Source organism: Dromaius novaehollandiae, chromosome 17 (assembly GCF_036370855.1).
Source record: "Dromaius novaehollandiae isolate bDroNov1 chromosome 17, bDroNov1.hap1, whole genome shotgun sequence".
NCBI lineage: Eukaryota > Metazoa > Chordata > Aves > Casuariiformes > Dromaiidae > Dromaius > Dromaius novaehollandiae.
The window spans coordinates 13,078,082-13,101,531 of record NC_088114.1 but is presented as its reverse complement, the minus strand read 5'-3'; the positions used below and the strand labels follow the sequence as shown (position 1 = coordinate 13,101,531).

The 23,450-nt window shown below is 43.7% G+C and overlaps 2 protein-coding genes across 2 annotated transcripts; one reads left to right on the top strand and one right to left on the bottom strand.

Moving 5' to 3' along the window:
• The first annotated feature begins 426 nt into the window (after positions 1-426).
• Positions 427-21,472, top strand: RNF10 (ring finger protein 10). The gene is made up of 17 exons (XM_026119127.2): positions 427-1,000; positions 7,155-7,357; positions 8,382-8,581; positions 9,638-9,728; positions 10,817-11,001; positions 11,083-11,219; positions 12,807-12,967; positions 13,489-13,617; positions 13,774-14,032; positions 14,261-14,394; positions 15,558-15,675; positions 16,013-16,114; positions 16,633-16,767; positions 17,474-17,571; positions 17,809-17,869; positions 18,032-18,190; positions 19,022-21,472. Exons 1-17 carry the CDS (start codon positions 832-834, stop codon positions 19,096-19,098), a joined length of 2,418 nt encoding a protein of 805 aa, XP_025974912.2. The 5' UTR covers positions 427-831; the 3' UTR covers positions 19,099-21,472.
• A 325-nt stretch (positions 21,473-21,797) lies between these two features.
• POP5 (POP5 homolog, ribonuclease P/MRP subunit) lies at positions 21,798-23,421 on the bottom strand. The gene is made up of 5 exons (XM_026119139.2): positions 23,329-23,421; positions 23,098-23,240; positions 22,868-23,017; positions 22,235-22,318; positions 21,798-22,064 (listed from the first exon to the last, which is right to left on the bottom strand). The coding sequence occupies exons 1-5, from the start codon at positions 23,346-23,348 to the stop codon at positions 21,961-21,963; spliced, it is 501 nt and encodes a 166-aa protein (XP_025974924.1). The 5' UTR covers positions 23,349-23,421; the 3' UTR covers positions 21,798-21,960.
• Between the last annotated feature and the right edge of the window lie 29 nt (positions 23,422-23,450).

Genomic DNA, 23,450 nt, shown 5'->3' with positions numbered 1-23,450 from the left:
GAAAAGCCAGAGTTAAAATAAGCACTTTTATGAGGCCTTTCCTGAGAAGTTGCTTATTAGCGTCCTTCCCTGGCCCATTTTTTTTTTAATATGAGACTTAGTAATTTATGTCACAGGAAACTCGAAGCTCTTTTGTCCCTGCTTGCTAGCACCACCCCGCGGCCGGGGGGAGCGGGCCTTTCTGCTGCTGCAATGGAGCCAGCACAGGGGCGCGGGGCCTGGCGCCTCGGACGCGTCTGCGGCGTAACCCGGGGCCGGCAGCGAGGGGAAGGTGCCCGCGGGGGGCTGGGGACGGGGCGGTGCCTGAGCCTCGGCCCGGGGAGGGCGGGCCGCCGCGGCGCGGGGGGGAACTACAGCTCCCGGCGTGCTCCGCGCGCCGGGCCGGCCCAGCACTACGGGTCCCGGCATGCCCGCGGCGGCCGCCTATAAAAGGCTCCATCCGGGTCCTGGCCCCCGCTGTGGGCGACTCGTCGCCATTACGGGGCAGCGGCGGCGGGGCCGGGGCCGGAGCGGCGCCGCGGAGCCCGTGGGTGCCTGGGGGGCGCCGAGCACTCCGGCGGCAGGCAGCGCCGGGCCCCGCGGGGCTCCGTGAGCCGCTCGCCCCGTCGTCGCCCGGAGCCCCGCAGGCCCGGCCCGGCCTCCCGCGGCCCTCCCCGGTTCGAGCGGAGCAGCGAGAAGATGTCGCCATGAAGGAGGCCGAGTCCGCGCTGCGCCGCCCCCGCCGCTCCCCGCGGGCCATGAGCCAGGGCCCCCGCCGGCTCCGCCAGCGCCCGTCGTGCCCCCCCGCTCAGGGCCGCCGCTCGCTCGCCAGCGCCGCCGGGGCGCCCGTTGATGCTGCAGAGCTCGCCCGGCGCGACCCCCGCCGCAGCCTCCGCCTCCGCCATGGACAAGAGCAGCCCCTGCGGCTCCGGTGCGCCCGGCTCCTCGGCCGGCAGCAAAACGCAGCAGCCCCGTTCCGCCTCGGCCGGGCCCGCCGCGGGGGAGTCTAAGCCCAAAGGCGGTAAGGGCCGGGGCGGCGGCTGGGGGCGGTGTGCGGGCCGGGCGAGCAGCTGCAGCCCGGGGATCCTAGGGGGAGCAGCCGGGTGCTGGAGTTGAGTTCGCGATGAAGCTGAACTTCTTGTCAGGTTGTCCGGGTCTTAGTTGGGTGTTGTCAGGCTTCGTTTCACGTCACTCCTTAGTTTTGCTTTCCTTTTCTTTCTTCTTCCTGGCTTGTGCTGTTTTTCTGTCAGCTGGAGCTCCTATCCCTTTTTCTTTATAAGACTGTTTTTTTTTCCCTTCCTTTAAGGATTTAGGTTTTACCTCCATTAGCACTGGAGTATCCAGCTTGAGAGACAAGGCTTTGATGTTATAGGCAGTGGCAAATGTGTTTTTACTAGCAGGGGAACCTTAAGTTTATTCTGTGCTCTAGTTGAGCGTGCTTGCATCTTGTTTAAGGGGGCTTTCCTGTATGGTGTACACAGTGTTTCCCTTCCAGGCTATATTTCAGTAGCCTGCTTGAGAAGAGTGCAGAGGGGGTTGTGTATTGTTTGCTCATCTGGCCTTTGAAGTGTTACATCTGTCACTGCAAATAGCTTGTGCTGATGTAGCAGTTCAGGACTACTCATTATACTGCCTATCTTGTATCTTTCTAAGGTAAATCCTAAGCCTCCTCCACTTCTCTAAAGCTGATTGGGAGCAGAGTGTTCCTGGCACCTTTGTTTTTCTCCAAAAGCTAGAAATGTGACAGTAGTGTTCAAAATCAGTGGTTTTAGTCCCAGAAGTACATGCGAGACTGTCTACAGTAATGGTGCTGTAGCAGTCTGTACTTCATTTCCTTCTTCCTTAGTGGTTTGCTTCAGTTGTAATACTTAAGGTTTCTGGGAAAGTAGCAATGTATTCCATAGTGCATTAATAAAAGCAGTATCTTGAAGGTTTAGCTCCTTTCTGGACTTACTAAGTGCACTTGGATCCCAGTGACCATGTGTTACCTGCTATTCACCTGTATGAACCAGTCTCCCACAGGACAGACTGCACTGGAATTTGTCTATGGGAGCGCCTGGAATGCGGCACTCCTGTAGCTTCCTAGATTGCACCAGAACTGGGTGGTTATAGTAAGTTTAACTTTAAATCCAGACACACAAAAGCAAGCTGCAGTCTGCTTTCTGTAAGAACTGCTAGCTCACTTGCAAAGACTTCTGCATCAATAACAGGATTTGATGTGGAGCTCTTTTTATTCCTAGATATCGTTCTTATTTTCAGTGGTAATCTCTTATTTTTCTTCCCTCTAATGGATGGATTGATGGAAATGAGGGAGAGGGAATCACATAGGTATGAAATAGTCTTTAGAACCAGATTTCTGGCTTCAAATGGAATAACAAAATGTATAAACTTCAGTGTATGTATTTTAAAAGGCAGCATGAAAGGCTAGCAGACATGAGGCCTCCTGTTGTTGATAACTGGTTGTTACAGTCTCGCCAAGAGATGCCTCCTCATTATAGCTTATTTTTTAGTGGTATATGATGCTGAAAGGAGGATTACTTAGAGAATATAAACATCCTTCAATAAGGAGTTTAAGATGCTCTGTCCTGTGGCTGGTGTGCCTTCCTGTAGAATAAACAGTATCTGGAATGAGGAAGGAAATGCGGGACCTGTCCTTCCACCTCCACCCCACCCCCAAATAAAGGAGTTGCATAGTGACCCTTGTGGGACGCCAGATTTTATAGGTTTGAAGCAATGGTGCTATTAACAGAGGAACGTTGAGGGGATAAAGCCTTATGTGCAAAGCTCTTCTGCTTCAACAGACTAACTTTCAATTTAAAAAAAAATTTTTTTCTAAAGATTTCTTATTAAAAAGAAGCAGTATTTGGTTTGGCATAGTTCTGCTTCAAAGATGTTTGTTCCTAAACCATAGTACATGTAAAAGGGAGATAGAATGAGTTGCTTCCTTTATGGTATATCAGAGGGACATGGAGGGGGGAAAAAATGATCTATTTTAATAGGAGTAAATGCGTGTATGAGAATTACTTCACTGGAGGATACCAGCAACTAAAATGAGAAGGTTTATTTGGTCAGAATAAGGGAAAGAACTAATAATCTGAGCCCATAGGATGCAGCAGTGTTAAATGGTGGGTATGTTTTGGTAGCCATTGCCTGCAAAACACTGGCATGTCACCATGGAGGATTTCTCTCTCCAGCTCTTTACCAACCATGGAATGGTATGGCTGTGTGTAGATGCTGTGGTCCACCCTATTTCTTTCCTGTTTCAGGACAGGTAGAGAAGACATCTTAAGAATCTTGCATCTCTTTTGAAATGGAAAGTGTTCTTCATGGACTTCACGTTCTCCCCAAAATGTTGATCTTTTGCTACATAAATGACTTTTGCACTGTTAGTCACTGGATTTAAATTCCAGTCAGGCTCTTGTCATTTAGATGCTTTGCTGAGTTACCTGCTGTTAGTCCAGCCGAGGAAATGGAGAAGTGGACATTTCTTAAACCTTGTGGTAACCTCTCCTCCTGTTTCCCTTGCAGCACAGCTTAAAACGGTCTAATGGGATACTGTAGGCTCTCATACTTGTGGAAGTTGCATTCCAGCTCTATTTGCTACCTTTCAAACTTTACTCCAGAAAACAAATTCAATTGTTTCCAATAGAAAAGTTTCTTTCAGTTATGTTAGGGCACTAGCATGGGTCGTGTCCCATTAGGATGCAGTAAAGGACCTAAGGGACAGGAGGCCTGTTGGATTTCTCTGTGGTCCTTGAGACCTGATTGACAACACCAGAGTGTTCCTGTTTCTACCTTTGACTTCCTGCAAACATTCCTGGGCCTTACTATTATGGTGTGGGCATGCTTAGTTGGAGTGCATGGCCTCTGGCTCACTGGCATATTGACCTTAGCAGTAGTAATAGCCTCATGTGGTTTCACGTAATCACTCTGGGGCCTGCTGTTCCACCACCCAAAAGCCCTTTACACAATACGATTGGTTTCAACACTACTCAGTTGAAAAGAACAAGTGGACGGACAAAGACGGAAGGAAACCGCGTTCCTCACCCTGGTAGCAAACCAGTCCTGCAGCTCCAGCATCACTCTAGCCACCTAGAGCTGTTTTTAGTGACCTCCCTGTTGGGAGGAGGTAGATCTGTGGGGAGAGAAGTCTTCTAACAGCATGCAGGGCCCAACAGGAGAAACAACAGGTGGTAAAGCTTGCTTCTCAAAGCCAGGAATAACTTTGTTCCCAGTGTTACAAAGTTTTGATTTGAGATTATACAGACACTATTTCAGCACTCTCTGTTTTCTTGGAGTGTGGATAGATAGATGTTTTATAGGTTAGGTCCCATATGACCTGCAGAAGGACTGTCTGAGGATGCAAGTGGAGAGTAAGTACCTCACCAGCACTGCTGTTCTCACTTGTTTGTTTCTGCTTTGCCAAAAAAAGGGGGGGGAGGGAGGGAGAGAAGCCCCCAAATCCAAACCTACCCTATTTAAAATTAGGAACTAACCAGAGAAGAAGTCAGTGAGAATCCTCCATTTTTCCCTTTGCATGAGGGTGGCTGGCTCTGTCCTCTGTCCTATTCCTAATGGGAATACCAGGATGGATGACACCAAGCAGAGACCTCTCTGATGTGCTTGCTGAAAAGGTCAGAAGGAATAAGCATTGCTTAGTTAGAGGGAAAGGTGGTGTTTCAGTTTAAAATGCATATTTTCAAACTCTTGGTGACTCCTGAAGGCCTAAGGAGTCTGTCTGAAAGGATTGCAGTGTGACAGGAATGTGTTAGTACCAGCTGAATGACAAAAGTGGTGCCTTCAGTGATGACTAACTTGAATAAAACTGTAAGTGGTAGGAAATTCTTGTGTCAGTTGCAGGTACGAGATTTTCATGGACAGTGTAAAGATTTAAGAAAACTCGCTTTAGACTGAACTTAATTCTCTGGGTGGTTTTTCCCCAGTTGGTGATCAGAGAGAAGTGGCAAAGTTGTGGTGAACCCACTAGGCACGTGCGCTTCTAGAGCGTTCACTGGAATTGCAGATTTAAGGGGACAGTTGAGCTCTAAAGTAAAAAGCTCTGCATATGAATAACTGTAGTAGTACAGACTTCTTCAAAATGACTTCATTTTTGACCAGAGACTCAGTGACATGGATTATAGCTTCTTCCCTACAAACACTCTTGAAAACAGCCTATCTAGATAATCATTAAGCCAGGCCTGGTCACGCCCGGAGTACTTGGCAGCATCTGGTGTAGTTTTTTTTCCTGATAACGCTCTAAAAATGTCCTGTTAGCCTGACTTGCATTATAGCACTGCAAACTAGAGGAATAGAGCATGTAACTGAATTGTCCATCTGTGGCATTGATGGAATTGATTTAATTCCAAACATGTCTAGACCTGGCATTCAAACAGCAGAATAAATGATGACTTCTGGTGACAAAGTTTGTCTGCAGAATGGCTCTGTCGCATCATGCGAAAGTAGTGGTAGTGTCTTCCTGTAGCTGGAGTTGCAGGCAAAAACTGAGGTCTGGCATATCCAAGAAACAACAGACCACCACAAGATCCAGTTAAGCCTTTTTTATTACATGGCCAGTTCTTAAACAGCTGGATCCTCAGTGATGTGCAAGAAACGTGGACCTTCCAATCCCTCGCCTCCAGCCTCTTTGTTGAGGAGTAGGAGAGCAAATTAAACAATGAAACATGAGACTGCGTGAGTGGTCTCATTCCGGCTGCTTTAAATGCTTGGATAGTTTGGAAGTGATGCAGGGGAAGGGCAAAACTGGAAGCACTGGTAACAAAAACTGCCTATATGAGTAGCGTGATCCTGAATCATGGCGGAGCGTTTGTCTCCCGCATAAGACTTTTATTTTAAGGGGTGGAGCAGGCTATGAAATGGGAAAGGGAAAACTGGTAGGCTTTTATAGACTGGACCTAGATATTGTAGCCAGTATGAGGCTATAGTGTTTGTACTGTTTGTATAAGGCTTATGGGGCATCCAGAGTGACCCTGGGGATGGCTGGTGTGGATAGGGGTCTCGCTGGGCCTGTGGAGCTTAGCTCCCAAGCTTAATAGCATAATTCTTCTACAAAATAAAATTTACAGCTGTTGGTAGAAATACTAGCTTAAGTGACAATTAAGCAGTCTACAGTGTCCTCAAGACAACGCTGATCTTATGTTAAGACTGTTAGGAATATCTTCATAGTGTTCATCATCTGGTCTAGCAGTCTAATGCAGCAGCCGTTTACACACCTCTCTAGAGCCTGACTGATTTTCTGTTTGCGCAAGCTGTAGTTGGATAGCTCTTTGCTTTGTGCTTTCTACCACTGTTTCCTCCGTTAGAGCCAGTGGTGCACTCGGCATGCTCTCGGGCAAACAGTCCTTGTTGCGTGGGTTGGTGGACTTAGCACTTGGGTGCGTGCCCTGTGAGGTGAAAGGTGTTGGCTGGTCCTGGTAAGTGATCTAAAAGATCAGTTGGCGTTTGTTGGCCTTGTGGGGGGAAAAAAGGGTGTTTTGAAACAGAGTTGGATCTGTCGCCTTTTAAGCAAAGAGGGCAGAGTCGAGTGAAAATGGGCCATGAGGTTCACAAAGCAGGACCTCAAGACAGATGCAGGCAGCAGTATTTTTATGAGGGAAGGGTATGTGATAAACTACGTGTTTTCAGAGAACAGAATGAAAAATGAACCAGTAGATGTCAGCTTCTTGTGATCGAGCATGAAGATGTGGTTTTGGTTTTTATCACTGAATGTACCAGGTAACATGCTTGTGTTTGCTGAATTACGCAGATCATTAATAGTTTAGTAATACTATCCTTATCTTATGTCTTCAGTTCTTTGCTTGGTATGCTCTTTTAAATGCTTCAGCCATCACAGGTTCAGGTAAACATATTGAACTTAAGGGAATAATTCCAAATCTGAATAAGAATATTTAGTTATCCTAATAAAGGATAAAACATAGCACCTAAATCTTGTACTCTTTAACCAGCTTTTTGAACAGTAACGGAAGTGAAATAGTTTGTGGGTTGATAGAAGTATTCGGATGTCCTGAATAAACACTATCCTTTTCAAGAGTGTTCACATCAAGTGATTCAGGTGAAACACAGCTCTGTCTTTGAGGTGTAGGATGACCAATATGCAGTAGATACAAATGAAGGTCTCTGTGAGGCTGGCAGTCTGACACTTGCTTTTTTTCTTTCAGATGGAAAGAATGCGAGTGGATCCAAACAACGTTATAATCGTAAAAGAGAAACTTCCTATTCAAAAAATGAGAACTTTTCCAGTCAGTCCCGTCGCTCCAATTCACAGAAAAGCAAAGCTTTTAACAAGATGCCCCCTCAGAGGGGAGGTAGCGGTGGAAGTGGCAAACTTTTTAGCTCTTGTAATGGTGGAAGACGAGATGAGGTGAGAATTGTAATGCCATGCCTCCAAGGCCTGCTCCCTTGGGACCAGAGGATCACTCTGACCTGCCTAGATAGGTCTTCTGTATTCAGCTCCTGGGCTGGGAAGGGAAAGAACAATAAGAGGTGATAACATCGTTGAGATGCCAGATTGAGTGTGGTCAGAACAACTTTGCAACAACGGAAGAGGAGTGCTCTCTGCTCTGAGAGACTTACAATAAAAAGAACAGTAAAACTAGTGGAAATTTTCTCTGAGGAATGGGTACCTAGGAAGGCCATGCACATATCTCGTGAAACAAAGGCCCTTCATGAAAATACTTAGTGATACAATTTCTAACTTTTAAAAGTCTGAGGTGATTTTGTCTAACCACTTGAGTGTACAAACTTGCACGTGATAATGGTATTGGGAAAATAATCAGATTAGGCAGAGTCTGCCATCAAGATGGAGTAAGACCAGACTGAGGCCTCATATGCTGATGTGGGTGTATATACCATAGATTATTTGTGGTTTCTCCTTGATACGCAGGACTGTGATTTTTCATTTTTAGTGCATGAGCAACACTGCTCAGCTACAAAGCTGACTGTCAGACATTACTTGCTATCTCTGTTAAATTCTCATTCTTTGTTTCATTATATGAAAACTAGCTAAAACAAGCATGACCTGTGCAAATGGTAACCATGCTTGTGTTACTGACTGTCTGAAAGAATATTGTTAGGATTTAAGCAACTTTCTTCTGTTACTAACCTTGGCTGTTAGATTTTGTCAGCTTTCACTTGTCATTATGTAGGTTGTTTTTACGCTCTCCTCCATTTGATCAGTGTGGGGTAAGACCGCTCAGTTCTAACTTTCAGATTCTCATGCACTTCTTATGCTGCAGTACTTGATTTGCAGAACTGGAATGGGAGAAGGTGAGTGAGTGGGTGCTGCATATTCTCTACATAATCATTGATGGGGACGAGGAATCAACTTGTACTTATGCTTTTGCAATAAATTCTGGTGAGTTCTAACAAATGTTGTTGTCTCTTAGGTAGCAGAGGCTCAACGGGCAGAGTTCAGCCCTGCCCAGTTCTCTGGCCCCAAGAAGATTAATCTGAACCACTTACTGAACTTCACTTTTGAACCCCGGGGCCAAGCAAGCCATTTTGATGGGAATGGACATGGCAACTGGGGGAAAAGGAACAAGTGGGGACATAAGCCTTTCAACAAGGAGCTCTTCCTACAGGCCAAGTGAGTGGAAGACTAGTAGGGCTCTTAGACTTCTACAGAGATTGACCATCCTTGGAGTTTACTATCAGGGAATTCTATTTGACCTTGAATACTTGCATTGAGTGTTCCAAAGTGAAATTACCTCTCTGTAATGTTTTAATGGTAATGACTGTACTTTACAGATAAAAATCTGTGAAGTTGTCATCTTTGCCTGTTGACAAGATATCTGGTTGGGCAAGTCCTTTAGACACAGACCACCAGTGTAGTCTTCTGCCTTCACATCCAGCATCACTTGTGGAGTATGACAGTCCATTTGGGAAGACCTGTGTGGTTTCCCTCATGGAAGAGACGGGCCTTTTTTTCCAAAGAACTAATATGTTGAGATGATAGGGGTAGCAGTCACTGGATCAAAGCTAATCTGAATTTACAAGTCCCAAAAGCAATTAGTCACATGGGTTATAGTTCTTAAACTGATGACTATTTCAAATTAACTTAACGTGACAAGCCCATAGGTATGTATTAGTAACGCAAGTGAAGATCATTATACTGATCCACCAGCAGAACTACTTTTAGCTGGAAATAATGGTCATTTTCCCTGCCATCTGAAGTGTGTTCAGGACTTCTTGTATCTGATCGTATTGAAGATGATAAAAGCTGTTTTCAGCATTGATACTTCTGATATCTCCACGTTGATTTGCGGCTTACTGTAGTGAAGTTTATTTGTAGGAACTCCGATGGTCCCAATTTTTGTGAACGTATTCTTTCCAGTGTGGATTCCCTGTTTTTGATAGATTCCTGGTGGAGCTGGCTGTTTCTTACATGTTTCTGGAAGACCACTCTGCCTAGCTCACTCTGTAGTTAGTATGTGATGTTGTGTCTGACTGAAATTAGACACACGTGTATTACGGGAATGGAGTCATGAATGTAACTCTGGGTTTTGTTGGTAGAAATTACCAACTGTATCCAGTAGTTTTCTGCTGAACAAAGAAGAAGCTCTGTTGAGAATCCTGTGGGATGGTTCTCAGAGAATTTCTAGAAACAACTGAGTGGATCATCTGTCTGTTTGCCTTTCCCCAGCTGCCAGTTTGTTGTCTCTGAAGAACAGGACTACACAGTCCACTTTGCTGATCCAGATACCTTGGTCAACTGGGACTTTGTGGAGCAAGTGGTCAGTTGTGATGGGCTAGATTTTTTTTTTTTTTCCATGTTAAGAAACTCAACTTTCTTTAACTGCCTCTTAATCGCTGTGGTATTATGTAAAACTCAGCTGTTACTGAGCTTGAGGCCTCTTCTGTCACTCCCACAATACTTGGAAAGATTTGTCATGGAATATATTATGAAATACTTTTCATGACAGGAAAAGAGAAGTGCTAAAATCTATTAGGAAAATTAGCAGCCTCTTTTTGCTTTCGCAGATGGGAGCTCATCAAAAATAGTATCTGACATTCTTCTGTAGACTTAGTCCTTGTGATCAAGATATTAGCAGAAAACTTGGGCATGAGTCCATGGAAGAGGACTAGAGTATGTAGAATTTTGAAGAATTATTCTTTGCATAGGCAGCCCATCTTGCCTAGCAACAAAATGGAAAATCTCTTGCTAATTATGGCCAGAACTTTGGGTTACCTCAAGCAGAGGCTTCTAATCTGTCAAGGCTAGTCTTGGTGTGTGGTGTAGACTGTACAGCTGGAGGGAAGGTATGTTTACTGTTACCTGACCCTATGAGCGATCTGAAAAATCTAGGTGCTTGCTTACTTCGCAGTCACTTCTCTGGAACGTACAGATGCTAACAAAGCATCTGACTAAACTAGGGTGTTTGTGGAAATGGGTAAGCTCAGTCTCTCAGTTAAGCAGACTTTTACTGTCCTGTTTGCCTAAGTGAGGTGACAGCAAGAATTCATTTGATGCTTTCTCAGTGTCTGAATTCAGGTGATGATGCTGCTGACTCTTAGAGATGATGAATTAGAGGAAACTAATCAATCAGACATTGTTGAACAGAGTTTTTTTTTTTTTTTTTTTTTTTTTTAATGTCACTACAATAGAAATACCAGATGGGTGTCTTTTGAAGGTTATTCCATGTTCAGAGTAAAAGTGTTACTTTAGTTTCACTCAGTGTACTCAATGTCATGGTAAATAAGCAGAGACTAAAGAGCTGAAAGATTAAAAAGTTAGTGTAGTCTCACAGGTGGCTTAATTTCTGTGCTACAGGATGATTTCTAAGTCTATAACTTGTACTGTTCTTCTCACGTGCCATTTCAGCGGATTTGTAGCCACGAAGTGCCCTCTTGCCCAATATGTCTGTATCCACCTACCGCAGCAAAGATCACCCGCTGTGGACACATCTTTTGTTGGGCGTGTATCCTTCACTATCTCTCCTTGAGTGAAAAGACATGGAGTAAATGTCCTATTTGTTATGGCTCTGTTCACAAGAAAGATCTCAAGAGGTAAGACTTGATTTTTTTATTAAATGATACATCTTTCTAAAATGTTATTTTTACCCTACTAACCTTCTCCTTATATTGCAGCGTTGTCGCTATGGAAACGCGTCAATATGCAATTGGTGATATCATTACAATGCAACTTATGAGGAGAGAGAAGGGTGTTCTGATAGCACTGCCCAAATCCCAGTGGACGAATGTGGTGCAGCCTGTTCATGTTGGAGGTGAGTGTATCTGAGTCCTAGCGGTTGGAATGCTGCTTATAACTGTGACTAGGACTTGTGAAGAGAAGATTTCCCATAGCAATGCCTTGCTGTCACCTTAAAATAGATCAGACTACAAAACATGGGTTTTTGCAGCTCAGAAGCTTAATGACCGCATCTTAATGATAAGCCTTCCACCCACGCTTTATTTTTCCTGAGGCTTTAACTTGTGTGCTGTTTCCCTTCAAGTTACTGCACTTTAGACTCCTGCCTTCTCAAACTTTGTTATTAGTTTGGTGCGTGTTTTGTGTTGTACAGTCACTGATGTGACTAGTGCTGCTTTTACTGGTTCTTCAGTGTCCTTTTAATTAATTTATTTCCCCCTTGCTTCTGATTTTGTGGCTTAGCAAAAATAACAGTCTCTGAATACACACTATTTCAAAGGTGTAATCTTCAATAAGGTTTTCATCATCTTCACTTATCAGCTAACATCTGTGGATATGGGGAAATAATCAAAATTATTGCAAATCTATGTTTATCTGTTGCCTGATTTCCTCAGTTTTCCCCACTCAAGTAATATGAACAATGTATCATCATCTTATTTGTTAGTGTCACGAAAATTTTGTGACTAAAGAAATAATTTTACTTAGTGTTGATGTTTTGTGGGCTGTCTTGGCTCACTTGATTTTTGCAGCCAAGTTTGTGAACGACTGTATGCATTTAAGCTCTCTATAAAAAGTCAAGTCTCCTAACTCATAATGGGTATTCAGCATGCAGTATGTGTGCTTGCATGTTCTTCAATATTTCAAAGTAATGGATTTTATATTTCTTGACTAAAAACAAAAAAAGGGAAAAAAAAAAAGAAAGAAAACAAATACTGGATCTGAGATCATTTCAAACCCAGGAAGTCTGGCGTTAACTGGGTGTTCTATAGGCAAGGCCTTTAAAAGAGGTTGGACGCTAGGGGAGCAATGAATGTATGGACTCTATTAGTAAATATAGTGCTATAGCTGATATGGAGTTTATTGTGCCAGCTTTTAGGATAGGCTTTCTAATAACAAAGAAAACTATCTTTTGCTGAAGTCAGAGTTCTTTAGTTTGTCTTCCATTTCTGCTCTGCTTCCCATAGGAGACTCAATATTTTGTACAGATTTTTGGATACATAAGTGTGTTTGGATACATGAGCTGTTTAAGCCAAAATGGAGGTAACTTTGCAAAACATTCCAACTGCAGTATTTTTTGAGTATATAAAGAAGAGAAGAAGCTGCAGACTGTATTGTTTCAGGAAGCTTTGACCACCCAGGGCTTCTTGAAGGTGATGCTTCCACAGAAAATAAGCTTGAACTTGACTTTTGATGCTTAGCAACTAGGCGGTGAAGTGGCAGGTTGAAAGTGGCAGCTAGAGCAGGTATGCGGGTACCAGCTTGTGTCGTGGATGGTGTAACGGTAATATGCAGAGTTTATATCAAACTGTTGCTAAATATTATCCACTCTGCAGTGGATTACCTTACAAAATTGAGCACTAACAAAATGTCAGAAGAAACGACAATTCAAACTGATGGCTCTGCACGAGGATATTAATGATCTGATGATGTTCCTTCTGTTCAGATGAACAGCACAGCCAGTATTCAAAGCTGCTTCTGGCATCCAGGGAGCAAGTCTTGCAGTGTGTGATTTTGGAGGAGAAAGCAGCATTACTAAGACAGTATGAGGAGGAAAAACATACCCCAGAGGCTTGTTTTATTGAGGCGGCTATCCAGGAACTAAAAGTGAGAACCTTTTTTTATGTTTATAGTAACTTTATTTTTAATAGCATGCTGAGCACTTTTGTGTTCACCACTGTGTAAAATGCTTGTATGTGATTATTCTGGTCTCTGGATATGTGTCTTGGTAGAGACTGTAGCCTTTAGACCCCATGTATCTGGTATGGTGTTCTTGATAGCAGAATTATAGAATGCTTCTTCCTGAGTGGTGTTCCTTCCAAAAATATTTCAGAGCTCTGCTTCCAAGGAAGCTGGGTTTCCCTTTGTCTCAAGTATAGCAATTTCTAGGATAAATTCTGTAAGACATGCATGAACAGACCTGTAGAATATTCCCATTCTTTTTCAAACCCTGCAACGTATGTACTTTCCAATACTGAGAAGGCCTTCTCTTCAAGGGTCACTCTTGTCATAGATGCCATATAGATCTATGAAACCTTGAGGTACAGGACAGGGCTTAAAATATTTATGGTGAGAGTCTCCTGGGGTAAATAGGAAACTGAAATGTGTTCTCTTTGGGTGACCTGTAGGAGCGAGAGACAACACTCTCTGTTGATCAGGATAAAAACAGTGGCATTGCTGGAATTGCTGCAGCTGTTGAGGAACTGGTCCTAGAAAGCTCCAAGGCTGTAGAGCCTGTGGTTTCCCAAGAGAAAAAGGTGGGTGACATCTCTGCTCAGATAGATCTTGTTAATATCTAGTTCTGTCACTTTACGCTGAAGTATAAGGTGAACTGGTGTCAAAGACGGTTGCAGAGATGACTGTCTCCTGAAGGAGTTGATGTGGTACTAACTATATGCTGTCTGCTGTGATAGTGTGGTGTGGAGTATCTCTCGGCATTTGACGAAGAGCTTGTGGAACCTTGCTCTGATCTGGCAAGTTCCTTTCCCCCTCCCTTGGAAGCAGAAGAGGCAGCATTGGATGAAGAGGAAGTACCCGAGCTGGACACCGTAGGTGAATCTGATGGGAAGACTATAGCGGAATCAAATACAGCTGAAACGAGCTACCAGGAAACTAAAGATACAGTTAGCAGTGGACATCTGAACAACTCTCCTTTTTACTATTTCTATCAAGGTCAGTGCAATGAAATTTTAGAATCGTGGGGGCAGAGATGCCTCCTTTGAGATTCTTTTTGGGAAAGACATTTGTTACTTCATTAGATATAGCTAAACCCTGTGAAATGAAATTGCTATGTCCTCAGAAAGGAGCTCTAATTTTATTACTAGCGAATGAAACTGGGTTGGGGAAAAGGGTATTAAAAATTAACAGGCAAAGAATGAGTGATGATATCTTATCTTATAGCGGAGGATGGACAGTGTATGTATCTTCACCCTGTGAATGTTCGATGTCTTGTTCGTGAATATGGCAGTTTGGAGAAGAGTCCAGAGAAGATAACTGCAGCTGTAGTGGAGATAGCTGGCTACTCAATGACAGAGGTAACTATTTTATTATTAATCAAGATCTCTTGTTTTAGCAAGTTGATCACTGTGGCTGACAGGTGAGACTTGCCTATTTTTGGTGATAAGAAATAATAACTGTGACAGGTGTTAGGCATGCTAATCTGAATGAGGCACTGAGAGCTGGAGTCCACTTCATCCTGTGAAGAATATATGTGTAAGCTGCAGTGCCTTGCAGTAGTTTCTGATAAGCAGGCTGCAGTCTAGCTTGCTTTCTCCTCGTTAGATGTTAGGAAACTAAGAGAACTACAAACTCAAGATTGGTTTGCTCTTAAAGAAATTAAAAAAGAAAAAAGTGTAAAGTCTCTTCTCACAAGACAGTAGCTAACTCATCATCTTTCTCAAGCCAAAGTAGTGTTCTGACTCTGAACCAAATAGCTGTTTCTGTACATTGAGAGTTGAGGCAGGATGTTATGTAGAGCAAGAAGATAGAAAACAAATTGTTTGAGATAGAAGCAGCTTTAAGGCAATGAAGATGCTTAAGGCACTGATGTTCTAGAAGAAGGGGTGGATCCTGGATTCCTTTACCTGAGATGGAGACTATTATAAGAGCTAGCATGTCCAGTAACAATTATACATAACTCTTCAATCATGTGCAAGAAGGAATGTACTTGAATAAGAATGGGTACAATGAGATAGGAGGCACTTCTGTTCAAATTTTCCTGCTCCACCACGAAAAATACAAAATTTGGCTTGTTTGTCTGGCAAAGTGGTAGTTGGTGATCAAAAGGACTTCAATGTAAAAGATAAGTTTAGTCTTGTGTAAGAATAAATGCATCATGGGAAATAGGTATAAAACGAAATCTTCAGCCTATCAAAGAACCAGCACTGTAGAGTTTCATTCCAATGATGCAAGTGAGAAGGGAGAAATAGCAAGAAAATCAGTAACTGAGCTGGAAGCCGATGCATCCAAATATGATTACAGTGTGGTTCGTGGAGATACCGGAGCATTTGGTTCTGACCCAGGGCATCCCTCATGGTTATTGTAGTTTCCAAAATGATTACCGTGTCACTGTTCCTGCTTTTTTCAGTTTGATTTGATGATGGGAGAGTATTCTAGCTCTGTAAGCTATGTGCCACTATGGCAGCCTCTAACCTTGTTGTGACTAGGCATTTGCATTTTTTTTTCTTTTCTCCCTCAGGATATAAGACAACGTCATCGTTACTTATGTCACTTGCCCCTCACCTGTGAGTTCAGTATTTGTGAACTGGCTCTGAAGCCACCTACCATTTCCAAGGAGACTTTAGAGTTGTTTTCAGGTTGGTATTACCTTTCTAGTAGACTCTGTGTGTAACTTTGAGGATGAAGGGGAGTAGCTCTTATCCCTTTAAAGCAGAAGAAAGAATGTAAATAACATGGTTGCTCCTCTTGCATCAACTGTCTGATGACTACTAGATAGAAAACCCCAGTTCAGCTGTGTGTAGATAGCAATTATGCACAGAATAAAAAAGCCTTGAATGCTTGGAAGAACATATGTTGTTTGTAAATATTTTTGTTACTAACGTGCTATAACTGAACACGTTGTTCTCCAAGCTGGAAAAACATTACCAAAATATTGGCCTGTTCTTGATATCCAGTGCTTTCTGTTGCTCCTAGATGACCTTGAAAAGAGGAAACGCCTGCGGCAGAAGAAAGCTCGTGATGAACGACGACGTGAACGCAGAATTGAGATCGAAGAAAACAAGAAACAGGGCAAATGTAAGTCTTGCTTGAGCATAACTGGTGGATTTCTAGTCATCTTTAGTTGCTGAGCTAATTTCTTGAAGTATAGGATGAACTCTAAGGCCTCTAGTTTGTACTATGTACTTAGAACAAGATTACAAGGTGTTAGAGAACAATCTCAACTTTTAGATTGAAAATGTAAGCTGTTTTAATAAAGATATTAAATGATGTTATGCAGTTCCTGCATACTTGCACATTTTGGGAGAGAGAGAAGGCATTCCAGGGCACAGCTATCTCCATGACATGTAGCACTTGGGATTCTTGGTTTCTGTTTTTATAGTAATCACTGTATGCAGTGGAAAGTGAAGAATTAAAAAAAAAAATGCTTAAGAATTGCTTCCATCCAGCAGTAGGGCTTTTACTAGTCTCTAAGATAGAGAGGATGGAGAGAAAATAAATTTTTGAGCTGTCACTGCCTAGAGTCCTTTAAACAGCTTGCATATTGATAGTCTGCCCCACATTGCCTAGTTCTTTAATTTAAAACCTCTCTCTAGATCCAGAGGTCCATATTGCTTTAGAGAATCTGCAGCAGTTCCCTGCTTTTACCTCCTGCTCTGGAGAAACTACCAGCATTGATCATCAGAGGTTCTGTCTGTCTCCTCTTGGCAGGAGTCCTGTGTTTCAGACAGGTGAGCATCTGGGAAAACGCACTCCATCTAGCTCTTGATTGTTCTCTGGGGATCTACTGCTCCAGGTCATCAAGCTAAACTTTCTTAAAACTGATCCAAGACCGCTTCTCTCCTAGATCACCCACTAGATAATACACAGAAGGTGACACTGCTAAGAGACATGCTCGTCTTTTTTGTCTTCTTTTCACTAGCTGCATTTTAGGAGCAATATGAGGACTACTCCATAGTTGTACATCTTTTAAATCTTTGCTCAGGCAGAAAAGTCTCATTACAAAAGAGGAGGGGAAAAAAAAAACACCAAAAAGGGGCAGAAAAATAGGTATGCTAGGAAATCACTACTGGCTCTTTTCTTTCTGCCTTCCCTATCTTCCCCCTGTGCTGTGCTAAAACAAAATGTAGCTGGATGAGTGTTCAGGTTGTTGTGTGATAACGCTCTACCAAGTGTTTTATCTTGCAACTCATAAAACATTCAGAGATGGTCTGTATTTGATATTTTTTGTCAAAAAAAAAAAATCTCATTTAAAAACATTGAGGAAACATTTAAGAGAGGTCCCACAGCATGACTGATGGATGGAACTGATGAGATTAAAAATTGTCAGTTACATAATATAATAAAACTCTTGGTTCTGTTTCATCTTGGTAAGCTGCATAACGAATGCCTTTGTCAATGTAACAGGCTCTAATTACCTTATTCTTTTTGCTGTAGAGTCTGTTCCATCTCCTCTGTCACCTGCTGCCAGCCAGGTCAGCCCATTGCTCTGCGGGAGCTTAGAAGAAGAGTCTCCCTTCCCTTCCTTCGCCCAGGTAAGCCATGTAGCAGAGTAAATCTCATCAGAATTGCTTGCATGTTAGTTGGGCGCAAGTCTGAGAACACAATTGCTTCCCCTGCAAAAGCAGTGTGAGGTAAATCTTACAGAGACAACACAATATCTGAGCACTCTGAAGTGTTTTCTAGATTTCCTTCCAACTTTGGAGATGTGCAGGCTTATTCTGGTACATGGACTTGATCAGATCTTACAACTTTACTTTTTTTTTTCGTAGATGTTGAGGGTTGGAAAAGCAAAACCAGAAACATGGTCCAAACCTGGTGCAAAGACAAGAGGTAAAGAAAATTTCAGTTTACTACTTTGTGGTTTTTTTGCATGCATCGAAATCTTCGAAATCTTATGATTTTACAAGAAACATCTGGAATGTGGAGAGATATCTGCACTGCAAAAGTTGTATACAGCCCACTTGTCTCTCAAGACCCTTCCCTTTCTTGCAGATGAGAACACTCTGGCGCTCCCTGTGCTGGTGGATAGTGATGGAGAAAGTGACAACTCTGACCGCATACCTGTGCCCAGCTTCCAAAATTCCTTCAGCCAAGCTATTGAGGCAGCCCTCCTGAAATTGGACAAATCGTCCACATCCGATCCTTTGTCAGGTAAAAGGGAAGGAAGGGAAGGAAAGGCAGGAAAACTTCCTGAAGTGAGAAAGCTAAATATTTCACTTTTTTCTTCTGGAAGAAGTGAGAAGAGCATTTTGGGGGACCAAAATGGGCTGCAGAACAGTTCTGTACAATGTCAGGTTGTGAAGTGGTTTCTGAACAGTTTGATTGGGGCTTCTGTTAGCTTAAAGCAGCTCTCTTCTCAGCGGGAGCTGAGCAGATCTCCAGCTAGCAAAGGATCCTGGTAAGACAAAGATGGCTTTTGGCCAATAGTCACTTTAACCTCTAAGCGTGGTACTAACTGATGAAGCTAACTTATAATGCTCAGTTCTGATGTTTACAGCTTTCAGGTTGTGTTTGTAGACTGCACTGAATAATGGAGAATTGCGGGGAGGGGCTGGGAATTCAGTGAAAGCAAGTATCCTCTTTGGTTGGAGTGTTTGAACAAGGATGAAAGTGGTCCTTATCTGAAAAGCAAGCTGCTGCATGCTTACTGTCCTCCTGCCTGCCACTGTGCTGGCAATATTGTAACCACTTAGGTGTGTTTATAGCCACTGAAAGTGGTGGGAACAAACCATGCTGAAATTGTCTTCTCTAGGCAATGAGAGAGAGGTCTTGGGAGGTCAAAATGTGACCAAATGACAATAGGGTTGTGTGGTGGAGTCCCCCGTAGAGTTTGAGTCTGCTGTAATTTTTTTTTAAAGTTACAACTCACGGAGCATCACAGCCCTGTAAAAGGTATTTTGGCTAGAGAAGACCATTTATCTTCTCATGGAACAGGAATGTTGCACAGGAAATGAATGACAGTATCATTTTATTTCTTCACAGAGGAAAAGGGAGGCAAGAAAAGAAAGAAACAGAAGCAGAAGCTACTGTTCAGCACCTCTGTTGTTCACACAAAGTGATTCTGCTATCCAAGAGAAGTTCCCTCTCCTTCTGGTTTTCTTTTCATTTTGCTTTGTTTTGCTGCTATAGTTTAAGTATTTAAATTTGAACAGACTAAATCTGTGTTTCGAGGGCTTCTAGGAGGTTTGGGGGGAAACTATGGAAATGTATGTCAAAGTAAGATCTTGTTATTCCAGCTTACTCAATTGGTTTGTACTGAAACAAAGTTTTGAAAGAACCTGGAGAACATTCAGTCAGGGCTTCTGGTCTGTGCCAAGTCAGTTCTTTTGGCCTAATATGCAATCTAGAAGCATGTACAGCTGTCTGGCACTGCCAGAGTACCACAGTATTGCTTAAGTGAAGAGGCAGAGAGCCTTTACTTAGAAGTATTCATGGAGAGAAGTGCATCTAACTGTGGCAGTAGTACTGTTTCAGTAAAGCTGTTACACTGCTGTCTTTAGAAACTGTGGTGTCCGCTGCACTGGAAATGGGCAAAAGAGCTTCCTGGTTTTAGAGTGTTAGCTGCTATATCTGTTCTTTTTCTAAAGAGCAAAAATTCCTCCTGTTCTCCTGGTTTTGAAAGATTTAAAGCTGAGGTGAGTGTAAAGCAGAACTTGGCTATTTGGTTTTGAAGTGACTCTTGCTGAATTTGGGTATTTCAAAATGCAGTTTGGCACTAGTGGTAGAAGAAACCTCCTGGCTTATTTCAGTTGTTCAGCTACTCTGTTTCAATGTGGGTGAGTGAGGCTGCTTTTTTCTTTTCTTTTTTTTTTTTTCTTTTGCCAACAGTAGGCTACAAGTTCTTTGTAACCTGTTATCATCTGGAATAAACACTCCACCCTAGGGCTCTTGGTAACTAAGCTGAATGCTGTTTTGACACTGGCTGCTGTTGAATTGGAAGAACAATTGACAGTTGATGCCCGAGAGAAAGTAGATACTTTTATCCCTGCAGCAAGGAACTAGGGTCTCTTGCACTGGGATAAGGGCCTGTATCTGCTTGGTTCTGGGATATAAGTTAGTCTGCACTAAGCACTTCAGGCTATAAACATGTCTCTTCTGGACCCCTCCTCCTTTTTCGGGTGGTCTTATTCTGCACTGCTTGTGGTTCAATTTGAAGCTAATGAGTTAAGTGATGTGGATTTTGCTGAATAAAATGAACTATAGGTGTAATGTACCAGTGAAGGCCAACAGTTGCAATAAATCATATGCACATATTTATAGTGCTACTATAACCAAACTGTCTCATCAACCTGAAGCATAATATCACTTCAGTCACATTCAAATTCTGCCTTCCAAGTGCCATACTTCCTTCCAAGGAGCTGGTATAAAGTGCAAGACTGACATGTGTCTCCTCTTACCTTTGGTGCCACTTGCACTGATAGTCGGTTTGAATGGCCTGCCTGCAATTGCAAAGGCTTTGAATAGTTCACGTGCTCACTGTAAGGAGCAGACCATCCTCTCTCCCTTTGACATTGACACGAGTCTGAATACAGAAGCCTCCTGTTGTAGACTTCTGTAGTCAGCTAGTCTAAATGCAGTGGTTTGGTCCCTATTTAAAAGGTTTATGTCACTATATTGTTGCTTGATTTCAGATAGGCTCACTGGTAGGTGAATGCTTCCTCAGTACACTTAACAGTGTGCGTTTGCGTGTGTGAAGCTGCTACCTAACAGTACACTTCACAAAACTCTCTATGTGGCTGTAAACTAGAAAGGCAGCAGGAGACTGGAGGTAAATAATATTTCAGCTGCCACAGGAGTACACTGATAGAAGAAACACTTGCAAAATGTTCTTTGAAAGCAGCTTAATTTCACACTTGGTCACAACTAACTATACTCTTGGAAAGAGTACAGCTTGTCAAGACAGTGCAAACAGACTAAGACAAGATGCCTAAAAGTGGTGACACATCTTGGTGTTAATGCTTCAAATGCATAGTGGAAAATTATTGGCAAGAGTAGAAAAGAAACTTGAGCAAGAAGGATTCAAGTATGCAGTTGAGGGTGTTCACAATGTGTTTTTTTTTTTTTTTTTTTTTCTTACTTGTAATAGCCATTTTCTATCCTTATGCCATGGAACATGAGCAACTACTTACTGTCTAACCAGTATCTGTTGTGTTCTACTATCTATTCACCTTTTTGGCAAACTTTTCTTCTTTGCATTGGCAAGAGAAGCAGAATAGTTTGAGCTGGTACAACTCACCTCCACATCTCACAGTCACTGGAGCAAGGGAAGTAATGCCAGCAAGGAAGACTGTCCCTCTTGCAGGGACAGTCTCCAGTGGCCAGCATTTTCAAGTTGTGTCTTGTTTTCCTATGGATTCAAGAGATGCTACCAGCAGCACTACTTTCCTGTAACTGATTGGTGTAAACTTAATAAATATCTAAGCAGTACCTTTACCTATGAGTTTTATAACATGGTGGGATGGATTTCAGACTTACAGCTCTGTCTTGTATTCCCTAGACTCTCTACTGCTGAATAGGCAAGGTGATGCTTTTGTGACTTGAAACAATATCTCTCCACTTAAAGACAAGGTTAAAAACAAATGTTAATGCTCTTTGGGTTCTGGAGAACAACTACATTCCTTGGCTATGCCAGTTGCCTAAACCTCACTTCTGCCTCAGCATGAAGATCACAGTGAGGTGCTACACTCCTCATGAGTGCAGAAGCATTTGACTCCTGGAGTCGAACAGGCACATAACCTGGTGAGCTGGAGTAAAGCCATAATTGGAAAAAAAAATTTATTTAAACATTTAGGGTGGGGGAACAAAGTCTGCAGGGGACAGGAGGAGCATCTGTCCCTATGTTTTGCTCAGCACAAAGACAATAACTTCTAACATCTTGATTACACAAGTCCATGAGAGAGGTGAACAGTAGTAACTGATATTCAGTCTGTCTCTGTGTCATCATCGTCTTCCTCATCTCCACTTTGGGACTGCTCCTCTGTGAGAGAACAGCTCAGCACTGACTGCCGTATAGACCGTCTTTCCTCTGCAAAAAAAGGGGCAACGGTATCAATCCTTGATCTCTTCACATATGCTGGAATATGTTTAACTTCTAGAGAGATGCATTTCTCAGCTCAAGCATTTGAAAGCAGCCCAGCACATCTTACATAACTCAGAGGAACTGAGGCTGTTCTTCAGGAAAGCAGAGCAACCCACCTTCATTTGTGCAGTTTTGCAACAGCATCAGCAGCTGTCTTCTATTATACTGAATTAGAAATTTCTGACATGTTCTTATGGTACCTATAGGAGACAAGAACAGTACATAAAAGTCTACAAAACTAGGTACTTATTTCAAGGGTTTGCTTCAGATCTACTAGTATACTTTGGGGGGGGGGGGTTGTGAGAAAAGAAACAGTAAACAATGCCACAAGCAACAACTTCATTAATACAAGTGACAAGTAGCGGCTCTAGAAGTCTCCAAACTTCACTTCCATCCCCCTCCCTGAATTTCAAAGTGGTAGAGTAATAGTTTCTTTGCCATACGTGGCTAATTCAGGATGGGGGAGACTGTACTTTGAAAATAAGACATCTTAAACTATAATACAGTACTTGCTGCTCTGTTTTTTTCCCCAACGTTAGTGAGAAATTGATGGGAACAGAGGGTCTGAACAATGGTTCTGGGGCCGTTTCCTGTTTACACCTGTAAGAAGTGGGTGAGTTACTGGAACATCAGATTTATCTATCACAGCCCATAGGAGTGAGATGGGTTTCTTCCCTCGCGTTAGCGTTAGCCACAGGGAGACAGCCGGGGCCCCGCGGGGAAGCGGAGGCGCCGAGGAAGCCGCTGACCTCCGACGTGCAGCGTGTTGAAGTAGCAGGGGTAGCGCTGGTTCCTGCTCTCCAGCTGCCGCACCAGGGGCAGCGCGGAGCACAGCAGCCGGTAGAAGTCCTTGCGGCAGCGCAGCAGAACGGTCCCGGTGTAGGCGTTGAGGTACTTCACTGCGGGGACAGGCACGGCTGAGCGCCGCCGCCGCCCCGGGGCGCCCCGTTCCCCCCCGCGCCCCCTGCCCCGGCCCCACCTGTGAAGGAGACGCAGCAGCAGGCCAGGCCGTAGTCCCCGTGCGCCCGCGCGATGGCCTCCCTCACGGCGAGGCCCACCGCCCGGTCCTCGATGCACTGCCGGCACCGCGGGTCCTCCGAGACCACCTCGCACAGCACGTACCTGCGGGGGGGGGGGGGGGGCGTGAGGGGCAGGGGCGCGGCCCCGGCCCCGGCCCCGCCGCCGCCATAGGGAGCCGCCGCCGCCTCACCTGTTCTTGAAGCGAACCATGCCGGCGTCGTGCGCGCCGCGGGACGGACGTTGGGCTTAGCCAATGGGAGAGGCGCCTCGGGGCACAGCACCCAATCGCTGCCGCGCAGGGGCGGGGACAGA

Bases quoted from the DNA above. Each gene is read 5' to 3' on its own strand.
- RNF10 (XM_026119127.2), top strand. From the start codon at position 832: ATGCTGCAGAGCTCGCCCGGCGCGACCCCCGCCGCAGCCTCCGCCTCC. The intron at 7,358-8,381 runs GTGAGAATTGTA...GTTGTCTCTTAG, and splicing joins ATGGTGGAAGACGAGATGAG to GTAGCAGAGGCTCAACGGGC. The intron at 8,582-9,637 runs GTGAGTGGAAGA...GCCTTTCCCCAG, and splicing joins GAGCTCTTCCTACAGGCCAA to CTGCCAGTTTGTTGTCTCTG.
- POP5 (XM_026119139.2), bottom strand. From the start codon at position 23,348: ATGGTTCGCTTCAAGAACAG. The intron at 23,018-23,097 runs GTGGGGCCGGGG...CTGTCCCCGCAG, and splicing joins CTGCTGCGTCTCCTTCACAG to TGAAGTACCTCAACGCCTAC. The intron at 22,065-22,234 runs GTGGGTTGCTCT...CTTTTTTTGCAG, and splicing joins GCAAAACTGCACAAATGAAG to AGGAAAGACGGTCTATACGG.